Consider the following 12,049-nt stretch of genomic DNA (forward strand, 5'->3'; position numbering starts at 1 on the left):
ATATACATACTAAGCATTGAGAATTTTAATCTACCAGATTTCACCAGAACATGAAGTCAGAAACCAGAGGTGGTCTTGCTTATCTAGCTATGAGATCAATGGAGAAAGACTATCAAAAAGGTTAATGGAAACAGCAGAGGGCCAACCTCTGAGCGCTCTAAGTAATCAAATGTGCACAAGTGTGTCCATTGCTCCATTCACCTCACCCTTCTTTAGCAGTTACTGAAAGATTGGCTACTCAGCAGTACCACTGCTATAAATGTACTGGTTCCTCAAGCAAGAAAATAGAAAGTTAAACACTTGCCTTCTCATCATTGTAGTTGAAAATGGTTTTTAAATGACAATATGTTACAATGAAAAATACACTGAAAAGCAACTCAAAGAAATGAAAAACAAGATGCTTGAGGGAAGGAAGCATGCATTTTGTGCATAAAGCTGTTTGTCTTGTATGATGTCATAAAAGGAAACTGTATTTATTAGGAATCACAGGGACTGGGGAAGAGTTGCAAAAGTGATATATTTGACAGAATGTAAAAAAAAATATTCAGACTTTCCCCCATTTTAATAACTGAATTAGATCCTCAGAGCAAATTCTGCTGGTAAGATGATTTTATTTTTCGGGGATAAGGCAACCTAAATTTACCTGTTATATTACCAAAAGCAAACGGGTAGGAAAGGAAGGAACTGCTCAATTTGTTTAATGCTAAATGTTTTCATGTCAATAATGACAAAAATATCCCAACACTCTAGATCTTTCAGGTTTGTTTTATTTTGTTTGTTTAGAATTTTACTTGGTGTGAATTTTAATAAAAGATAAATATATATTTATCAGCCAGATTTAAAGAATGGGCATTTATCCTACTGTACTCATTTCATCTGGAATTCTGACTTTATAAGTATTTACAAATAAGATTAGTAATTAGATTTGGGACTAGAGAATAAATGTAGAAATTGGAAGAGAAATCAGAATCTCTAAGAGTATAGAAAAATGAACAAGATGATATAACTCAATTTATCAAACGGATTAAAACTTTGTTAGACATTTTAAGACTTTATTAGACACTATCAGTGAAAAACAAAACATCACTAAATTATTAAGAGAATTGGTATGCATAGTTCAAGCTTTTATTTTATTATTATTTTTTAATCTTTATTGTTGAAAGTATTATATATGTCCCCCCCCCCCCGCCCCCCCCCATTGCCCCCTTCTAGCCTGCCCCGCCCCAGGCCTTCACCACACTATTGTCTGTGTCCATATGCATACAAGTTGTTTGGCTGATTTCTTCCCACACCCACTTCTACCTTCCAGACTTTATACAGCCCAATTTTTTAAAAGTCACTTCAAATATTTAAAAAAGCTGCTATTAAGAACAGAATAGACTTTTTCTGGTTGATAGAGAAAGCCAGACTGGACTCAGCAGAAATTGTGAGGGGAATATCATGGCTTAATTAGCAGAATAATATTCTCATAAGAGAAGCTATCTGGCAGTGAAATAGGCTATCTCAAGGAGAAAATTGAGTGTAGATATTTAAATGGAGGTTGAACGATCTCCAGAAGGAATTACTGAGTGAAAAATTATAGGTGCTCTTATAGTCTTCTTCCCAGATTTATATGACTTTTAAAATTAGGTTCTTGGGTATTTTAAGTGTGCTCTAATACAACAATAAATAAGAGAAACAGAATTAAAAATAATAGAACAATAAAATGAAACCAGGCTTCATTGCTTTTATGTTTTAATAAATAAATAAAAATCCATATGGCTTCTTGGGGGGAAAACATTTTTTAACTTACAGTTAAAGCTTCTAATTGGCATTAATTAATTAGACTAAGTGGTATTTGCTTTTACATTGTAGGTAAATTATTTTATGTGCAAAAAATGAGTAAAAAAATGAATCATAAATGATACTTATCTAACACATGACAAGCAATAATAAAACCCACTCAAAAAAATCTCAGCCACCACCAGAGTGGGGGAGGGATGAAACTTAATATCATGAACTTCAGAAAGAAGTAGGCATGCCCTGGCCGGTTTGGCTTAATGGGTAGGGTGTTAGCCTGTGGACTGAAGGGTCCCAGGTTTGAATCTGGTCAAGGGCACATTCCCGGGTTGCAGGTTCAATCCCCAGTGGGGGGCTTGCAGGAGGCAGACAATCAATGATTCTGTCTCATCATTGATATTTCTCTCTCTCTTTCCTTTCCTCTCTGAAATCAATAAAAATATATTTAAAAAAAGAAGTAGGCAAAGGAGGAAAATATTTTGATATGGCATCATATTGATGTTAGCCTTGCATCTATACTCCAGAAATGGAATGGGTGAGACAACAGAATTCTTGGAATTGTCACTATGTCTCCAAGTTAGCAGTATAGTGAATCAAAGTGCTGTTCTTATCTTTCAATTCTTCTAGTAATTAAATTGACTGCTGGAGAGTTACAGGTCAAATGGATGATGCGAATAAATGGGCTTAATGCATATGAGAAAGGCTAACAGACATCTCCCCATGAAATAGGATAGAAACTGAGTTGGTGGAGGAAATCCTAGTGTAAGATATGTAACAAAACGTTAGAGTAATCAGAGATCAGGTCCACCAACAATGGATCACACAGCCTGACTGGGCTCTCCTCTGTCCTCCACTCCTTCAGTCTACATAAAGCTAGAACACCAAGTACCAACCTCACGTTAGTTTTATAGGAGGAAACTAATAAGCTCAGGTTCGGTGAAAGGAATCCAATAATTCACCTCCAACAGAAAATGCCTCGCAAGATAAAAAATAAATGATCTGGCAATTATGCAACTACATGTAAGGGAGAAAGAGAATTCAGAGACGGGGGTGAGGGAGGGTGGGAGACAGGAATGGGAGGGATCTGGGGGCTAGAGGTAGGGAAATCATGTTTAAAGAAAGATGAACCCAAGAACTAACAAATTAAGAGGAGTGGGGAGGGAAATTAGAAAATATGAGTTCACATTTCTTTATCTTTCAGAGTTGGAAACCAATTGGTAGTGTCTAAAAGAAAAACTTGTAATAAAAAATGACTCCAGCATTTTAATATTAGTATATATTTTTTTAATTTTTAGAAAATAATTCTTATGGTAAAGAAATATTTGTGTAACCTTTAGCAATTAAATTGCATTTCTTTTCCTTGTGTTACATTGAAGCAAATTAAATTAAAGGGTAAAGGGTGCCAAATACATAGTGCTAGAAGATGATGTGACTCTGGATGGTGGGGACACAATGAAATGTACAGAACATGGATCATAGTAATATACATGTGAAACCTATATGATCTTATTAACCAATGTCACCCCAATACATTTAATTGAAAATTAAATAATTAATAATTAAGATATAAGGTATGGTATGATTCATTTTTCCTGAAAGCATCGATTTTTCTTTTAAAATTTCTCATTTATTGCATTTAAAAATTTTTTATCATTATTGTTGGAAGTTTTACAGATGTCTCCTTTTTTCCCCCATTGACCTTCTCCACCCCACACTTTCCCCTCAGGCCTTCACCACACTATTCTCTGTGTCCATGGGGTATGCATATATGCATATAAGTTCTTTCGTTAATCTCTTCCTGGCCCCTCTGCCCCCTTCCCTCTGAGATTCATCAGTCTGCTCCATGCTTCTGTGTCTCTGGATCTATTTTGTTCATCAGTTTATTTTGATCATCATATTTCACATATCAGTGGGATTATATGATACTTGTCTTTCTCTGGTTTATTTTGCTTAGCACAGTGGTCGGCAAACTGCGTCTCGCGAGCCACATGCGGCTCTTTGGCCCCTTGAGTGTGGCTCTTCCACAAAATACCATGTGCGGGCACGCACGTACAGTGCGATTGAAACTTCGTGGCCCATGCGCAGAAGTCGGTATTTTGTGGAAGAGCCACACTCAAGGGGCCAAAGAGCCACATGTGGCTCGCGAGCCGCAGTTTGCCGACCACTGGCTTAGCATAATACTCTCTAGGTCCCTCCATGCTGTCTCAAAGGGTAAGAGATCCTTCTTTTTTACTGCCGTATAGTATTCTATTGTGTAAATGTACCACATCTTTTTATCCACTCATCTGTTAGGCTCTTGGGCTGTTTCCAGATCTTAGCTATTGTAAATAGTGCTGTGATGAACATAGGGGTCTGTATATTTTTTCTGATTGATGTTTTGGGATTCTTAGAATATATTCCTAGAAGTGGGATCATTGGGTCAAGTGGCAGTTCTGTGTCTTTTTTTTAAAATCAGTCTACCAATTGCTATCTATATACATACATATGAACATACATATATATACACATATATATGAAATAAAATTTTCACAAATATTTAACCACACTGTTAGATGGATTAATATTCCTACTATCTTCTTTTTTTCTTCTTTCATTTAAAAAAGCTGTTAATAGGTTATAATCTACAATTTGACTGTGTCTTTTTTTTTAAATCAGTCTACCAATTGCTATCTATATACATACATATGAACATACATATATATACACATATATATGAAATAAAATTTTCACAAATATTTAACCACACTGTTAGATGGATTAATATTCCTACTATCTTCTTTTTTTCTTCTTTCATTTAAAAAAGCTGTTAATAGGTTATAATCTACAATTTGAAAAACACTGCACTTTGCTGTCTGTATTCTCACTTTTTTCCTTTAAAAGTGTAACATTTCCTAAGTTTTGCAACTCCCTCAATTTGCTTTTGAATTAGCATAGCATGAAAGCAGTCATTTTTCTTTCATTGTAAATACAACAAAGTTATCACAGCACCAGGAAAAGACATAATGACATTTCAATAACAAAGATAAATGAGTAAATCTGAGTGCACGAGTCTTTAAAAACTGTGCAGGGATAATGGATTATCAAATCTTCTTACCTCAGCGTCACAGTAGAGGGGAGGGGAGTTGATGGAACAGCACTTGGAGGCAAAATCTGAGCGCTTGTTAACCAGTTCTTCCAGTTCTGTGTCTGGGGCATCTGGCAGTTTCGCTCTCAATCGTTCTGTCAGTCTGAAAGACCATTTTTTGGTAAGGTTTTACTAGATGTATTCTATAAAGGTTTCTAATGCAAAAGCTAGCCATTTAAGATCTGGTACAATAAAAAATGAGAATAGAAGTACTTGCTCCTCTCAAGAAAATTATGTTTCTATTTGGGGAACTATCTTTAATGACTCAATTTGAGATGAGAAAGTAAAATCTGTGCCTCTTTTAAGATCTTGAAAGTAAACATACAAATTGCTGCTGCCTTGAATTCCAGCTTTCCCCTTTTGTTCACTCAATGACATCATTGTGGATAATGTCATTGCTTTCCTTAACCTTTCATCTTCTCTCCACTTCTAAGTTTCAAGCGCCTTCAAGGACATTTCGCTTATAGAAATTCATGCCACTGTAATGCGTTTTTTCTTCTCTCCTATTTTGAACAATTTCCCCCTCAGTTCGCCTCACCAACTCTACTGGAAAACAAGGTCAGGAATCTTTGGCTCTTGTTTTTAGTTCTGCTATTGGCCAGCTCTCCATCTCACTGCCAAGGTGGTATAGGACTTGAATTCACTTGATTCTTTCCCAGTTTGAACTGTCTACGATCTTGGTAACTCTACCCTCATGGTGGACACTCAGCCTGGTTTTATGACTTTCTCCAGGAATATTTGCCAGCCCAGTAGTAGGCAATGGGAGGTGGAAGAGACCCAAATTTATCTCCAGTTGGAGTTGGGGTTGGGCTTGGCAAGGTGAATGCTGGGAAGGGATAAGAGGGTCAGGGGACTAGGTTGCTCCTGAAAGCATTATTGAAATGAGTCGGTTCCAGTTGGAAGGAAAGGCAAGCGAGACCAGAAGGAACTCAGAGGGTGGGAGAAAAAAGTAAGGATTTCAAATACTTAGATGGAATAGCCCCAATCTTCTCTAATTTCACAACCTTAAATTCAATTCTAGGACATGTTCATATGGAATTAAGATTATATAAATTATCACTCAATTGCCCCTGGCAAACCTGGTGCTCAAAACTATTGGGAAAAACTTAATCTTGCACTATCTGTTTAACATTATTCTATGCTATCTTCATATTATTCTATTATATAATTTTCTGATAAAATGTTAAACAATTTTGCACCTAAGGCTTTCACTGTTTTTATGTTTTCTATTACAGCTTTGCTAAGGTTGATTTCATGGGGGTCATTGAAGGAGGTGTCCAGCTCTGGGGATTCTTTTGGAAGGTCTTTTTGTGGAGTTTATATGTGCTGACCTGAGGCCTGTGTTGTTCAAGATACTGTGAAACAGATCTAAGGCATCTACTTAATGCAGTGGTTCTCAACCTTCTGGCCCTTTAAATACAGTTCCTCGTGTTGTGACCCAACCATAAAATTATTTTCATTGCTACTTCATAACTGTAATGTTGCTACTGTTATGAATCATAATGTAAATATCTGATATGCAGGATGGTCTTAGGCGACCCCTGTGAAAAGGTCATTTGACCGCCAAAGGGGTCGCGACCCACAGGTTGAGAACCGCTGACTTAATGAAACAGAATGACAGCGTCTTCTCAACAGAGACATTTTCCAGGAACCCAGAAAAACTGCTTTCATTATTATGGCTCCTTATTTTAACGTAAAAAACCTACTTGTAAAGAAATGCCTTCTCCTCTTAATGGAGAAAAATGACTATTGTACATTATGAATGATTGATTAACAGGTATATTTACAATTTATAGAGACTACATACTGGTGATGGGTAATACTATACTTAATTGAAAGTTTGGGTCCTCTTGTCAGACAAAATAGTTTTAAGTTAGTTAACATTTTCCAGCAGTTTTATAGTTTCTTATATATAGCAAAATTTACAGATTGTTTTAGGGCAACAATGTTAACAAACTTAATTTTGTTTTCTTAATCAAGTCATTACAGATCTTGTAATTTATTCATTTCTGGCTGTGTTCTAAGCTGATATATGTAACTTCCTCCCCCACTTCCCCCCAAATAGCTGTTTCTTACACAGATAATAGATTCTAACTACTTTTTAAAACAAACTATTTTAATTGAACCTCCTCTTTTTATTGCTCATTTAGCACATCTTGAGTCTTCAATATGCTTTCAAACTACAATACCAGGCCATATTGATAAATTTGGGGCACACAAGTAGAACTAGTCCCTTACTTTTTCTTGTACTCAGTAAATGTGTTTTCTGAATAATCGGCACATAGTTCGTGTCCCTTGTCAATGAAAGAAGATAGTTCCGCCTTCAGCTGTGGAACCTGTAAGAAAATAATAATTACACAAAAATGTTTATCTTAACCCTGTTCCAGGAGGCGCAAAATCAGAACTCCATGTAACATGTCAGTAAGAGTGTTTAATCTATACCAGACATTGGCAAACATTTTCTGTATGAGGCCCAGTCATAAAAATTTTAGGCTTGGTAGGCCATATATAGTTTCTGTTGTAACTATTCAGCTCTGCTGTTATGGCACAAAACAGCCATAAACAATGCATAAACAGTGAGCATGTTTATGTATGAACACTGGAATTTGAATTCCATATAATTTTAATGTCAGGAAATGCTAATCTTTTTTACAGCCATTAAAAATGTAAGACCATTTTAGCTCACAGGCCATACAAAAACAGGCAACAGTCTAACTGTGGCCCATAAGCTCCAGTTTGCCAACAGCTTGAATTAGACAGGGTTGTTGAAGAAATTTAGCAAACTGCACCTTAGCATCAAAACAGACTGCAGGATCTTTAGAGTCACAGCATTCTCCCAGGCTTTTGAAGGTTGGCTCAAGTATTTTACTGAGAAATACTTCTGGGACGTCAGTTCTCCTAGATAGTTCAAATGTATACCTGGCATGAGAGAGAAAGAAGATGCACTTTAACATGCATGGGTATACTTGTGAATATGTATCATGTTTTGAAATTTGCATCTATAACAAAGGCAGAGCACCTGGTTTCTGCATCTTTAATTAAAAATAAAAGGTTTAGCTAAAACAGAATCCAAATCAGCAAGTTTAGGATTCAAAACAATATTCTTATTGAAATACAAGTTATTAATAGTTGCTTTAAAGTTATTGTGACTAGTTAATACTGAACTAAAGCTCTGTCTGTACTATATCTATAGTCACATACTACATTATATATTTACTTCAAATGCATATGGAATTGTCCATGTGTAACTATAACACAATTCTATCTAAAGCATCAAATGCATATGGAACTGTCCTTTGTGTAACTATATCACAATTAATTCTATATCAAGCATCAAGTAGGTACTTTATGTGGCTATTCTGTGAAAACAGATTTCCATAAATTTCTTTGATTATCTTATCCCATTGCTGTCTATGCATTTATAAAAACAATGAGTATTTTGATAAGTATAGATTTTCAGAGCAGTCTAAATTCTGCCTGCTGATATTGATAAATGTTTTTCTGGCAATTTGACCTACTTGTGAAATTTATGCCATGAATGTGCATATACTATTCATAGTATATGCAACTCATGGTGTATTTATTTTAATTCTTCCCTTAGTGATGCCAGGTAAAGGTTTACCATTTCTTCCCCATCTAGTTTCTTTGTCATTTAATGCCAGTGAATATCCATACTGTCAAGGAGATAATTAGGTCATCTCTACTTACCTGTCCATGGCTTTGGTGTTTCCCTTGCCACACACATCTTTACTTGTGGGCAACTCAACTTCTGGCAGCTCTGGCGGCTGAGTAGCTGGCGTGAAGTAGACACACATAAATATGTCCATGGGTGTTCTTTCTTGACAACAGTCCCTAAACTTATCATTCTTTGTGGATAAGTTGTCACAGATTTTTACTGTGTGTTCAGGCAGCTACAAAAGCAATTGTGATTTTTATGCATTGTTAGTTTTCTGGTAGATCCAAAGTAAGGAAGGTTAACACAGCCTTACCAGCATTGGCAGGGGGTATAAAAAAGTCAGTGGGAATGCTCTTAGAAAGTAAATTGGTATAATATTTTTGGAGGGCAATTTGTCACTATGTGCTAAAAGCCTTAAAATGTACAATTTAACTTCCAAGAATTTATCCTCAGAAAACAATTATGGTGAAGAGAAGATTTAGTTATAAGACTCTTAAGGACAGAGTCACTTAAAATACAAAAGACCAAAACACCTAAACCCAATAATAGAGGACTAGTTAAATAAAAGTAAAGCATACCTAGAAGATCAATGTAGTATATTTTATATAGATATATTGAGAAGGAGAAAAGGAGAGAGAGAGAGAGAGACCTATTAATGACTTAGCCATTATAAGTCAGGTTATAGAAAAGACCCATTAACACAGACACATATTCTTAATGGGAAAAGACCAGGCAGCACAATAGTGCTGTTCCTGAAGAGATCCATAGACTTTAGATAAATGAGAGTGATTTTATCTAAAATAACTGTTCAAACTCATATCTACTTGAAAGTATTGCGCAAATGAAAAACGGTGGAAAAAACTGAACTGACCATCAAATTCTGACAGTTATAATAAGAACAATAATAATTTCTAATAGTGCAATGGTTGTGGTATTGTCTAATGGAACTTTACTATATGATGGTGAAAATTATCTGTATCTGTACTAATGCTAGTGAGCATTTGAAATGGGGGCTAGTGTGACTGCAGAACTGAAGTTTAAATGTCATTAGTTCAATAATAATGAACTTAAATAACTATATATGGCTAGTGATGTGGTACCAGGCTCTGCAGGTGCACTAAGTTCTTGGGAATCAGATACCCTTGTCTTTGTGTGTGGACTTTGCTACTTACCAGCTGTGTGACTTTAATTATTGACCCTGACTACTATTCTGTTTTCTCATCTGTAAAGTGGATTTAATGTATTTAAGTTTCATAGGATATATGTAGGTATCATTGAGATGATACATGTGAAAACCAGCTTAGAGGAGTGCTTGCCACTTAGTGTGTGGCACATGATGATGATGATGACGACAACAACAACGATGACAATGGGGATTCTCTTACCTCCTTGGCCATGCAGTCCTCAGAGGTAGACCCACAGCACTTGGAGAGGATTGTGGTAACATCCTCAGCGAGTGGCAAAACATCCTCCAGATTAGCAGTAGGTGCTTTTTGGGCTAATTTTATGAGATGGCTAGACAGTTAAAAAAAATCGGTTAGCTTTCTCCAAATCTCAGTTTCCTTGGTTTCATTATGAGCAAACACACTAGACAAATACTACCATAATTTCAACAGTTCATCCTTAACAGCTGCACGGGGCACATCTGCTCTGCAATGGAGCCTATGTGCTGAAGCTGCTATTCAAAATTCAGTCATCCCCAATGATTTTTTCAAATTTTCAGTACTCACATTCTCTTTTGGCCAGATCTACATAGTTGAAGGGTGTCTTTAAACCCTGACCAGGTTGCTCAGTTGGTTAAAGCATTATCCCATAAACCAAAAGGTTGTGGGTTCAATTCCTGGGCAGGGCACATACCTAGGTTGTGGGTTTGATCTCCAGTTAGTCAGGGCACATAGGGGAGGTAACTGATTGATGTCTCTCTCTCACACATAGATGTTTCTCTTGCTCTCTCTGTCTCTCCGTTCCTCTCTCTCTAAAATCAATAAAAACATGTCATATCCTTGGGTGAGGATTTAAAAAAAAATAAAATGGCAATAAAGAAGGCACTAATATCTCTCTATTTAAGACCAATGTGGTGTTTTGGGGGCCTCTCATAATCTTCTTAAATGTTTTTATAAATCAACTTACAAACTACAGTAGAAATAAAGTAGTGAAGACCTATAGCCCTAAACCACAGTGTTAATACAGTTGATGTTAGGGCATGAAACCCTTCCATATTTTATAAGGTTTACAGGGAATTACGTATTTTATAAGGGATTATGCTATACTGTTGATAAATTTATCTTTTCACTTAATATATCAGGAATATGTTCTATATAATTAAATATTCTTTATTGTGATAAAAACATAATAATAAATTTATTATATTAACCATTTATACATATATAATAATAATATATATGTATTAAAATTGATTTCAGAGAAAGAAGCATCAATGATGAGGGAGAATCATTGATCGTTTGCCTCCCACACATACCCTACTGGGTACTGAGCCCAAAACCTGGGCATGTGCCCTGACCAGGAATCTAACCTTGACCTCCTGGTTCATAGCTCAATGCTCAACCACTGAGCCACACCAGCTGGACTACCATCTCACTCATTTTTAAGTGTATAATTCAGTAATGTTAAGTAAATTCACATTGTTGTAACGGATCTCTAGAATTTTCTTGTCTTATAAAACTGAAACTCTAGATCCATTAAACACTGATTCTGGCACTCCTTCCTTAGCAGCCATGTTTTTACTTTCTGTTTTTATGATTTTGACTACTTTAGGTACTCCATATGACTAGAATCATACAGTATTTGTATGTGACTGCTTATTTTGCTTTGCATAATGTCCTCAAGGTTTATTCATGTAATAGCATGTGACTAGACTTTTTGAGGCAGCATAATATTCCATTGTATGTATATATCACATTCTTTATCTATTCACCTGTCAATGGATATTGGGTTGCTTTCGCCTCTTGGCAATTGTGAATAATGCTGCCATGAACATGGATGTGTAAATATCTCTTAAGATTCTGCTTTGAATACCTAGGAATATATACAGGTTGGAGTAAAAGTAGGTTTACAGTTATGAGTACATGAAACAGAGTTTATCTACACTAATAAAAGAGAAACATGCAAATTGGTGTCACTCCGCTACCCTTCCCATTGGCTAATCAGCATATCCTTATGCAAATGAACTGTCAGCCAAGATGGCGGCCGGCAGCCATGCACTGAAGCAAACAGGGAGGCTTGCTTGCTCCAGTGACTGTGGACTCCAACGTTCCCTGCCTGACTTGCCGGCCTCTCAGCTGCAACTCTAAGCAACTATGTTGCAAATATAGAAGCTAAACAAAACCCCAGAAACCGGCTTTCAGTCAGCCGGGCTTCAGCCAGCCGGACCGCAACATTGTATCAAATACAGAAGGTAAAGGCCAGAAACCTGCTTTCAGCAGCGAGGCCTCAGAGCTAAAGCTGGCCCA

At 36.3% G+C, this 12,049-nt stretch overlaps 1 protein-coding gene across 2 annotated transcripts in view; it reads right to left on the reverse strand.

The window, feature by feature from the left end:
* Window positions 1–12,049, reverse strand: part of GC (group-specific component (vitamin D binding protein)) — a 41,346-nt gene that overhangs the window by 6,488 nt on the left and 22,809 nt on the right. For both annotated transcript variants that reach the window (XM_005881633.1, XM_005881634.2), the window contains exons 7-11: window positions 9,965–10,094; window positions 8,612–8,814; window positions 7,693–7,822; window positions 7,142–7,239; window positions 4,874–5,006 (exon numbers count right to left, since the gene is read on the reverse strand). In XM_005881633.1, coding sequence (XP_005881695.1) covers window positions 4,874–5,006; window positions 7,142–7,239; window positions 7,693–7,822; window positions 8,612–8,814; window positions 9,965–10,094 — 694 coding nt within the window. The remainder of the gene's footprint in view (window positions 1–4,873; window positions 5,007–7,141; window positions 7,240–7,692; window positions 7,823–8,611; window positions 8,815–9,964; window positions 10,095–12,049) is intronic.

This window comes from Myotis brandtii, unplaced genomic scaffold, assembly GCF_000412655.1.
Source record: "Myotis brandtii unplaced genomic scaffold, ASM41265v1 scaffold681, whole genome shotgun sequence".
NCBI lineage: Eukaryota > Metazoa > Chordata > Mammalia > Chiroptera > Vespertilionidae > Myotis > Myotis brandtii.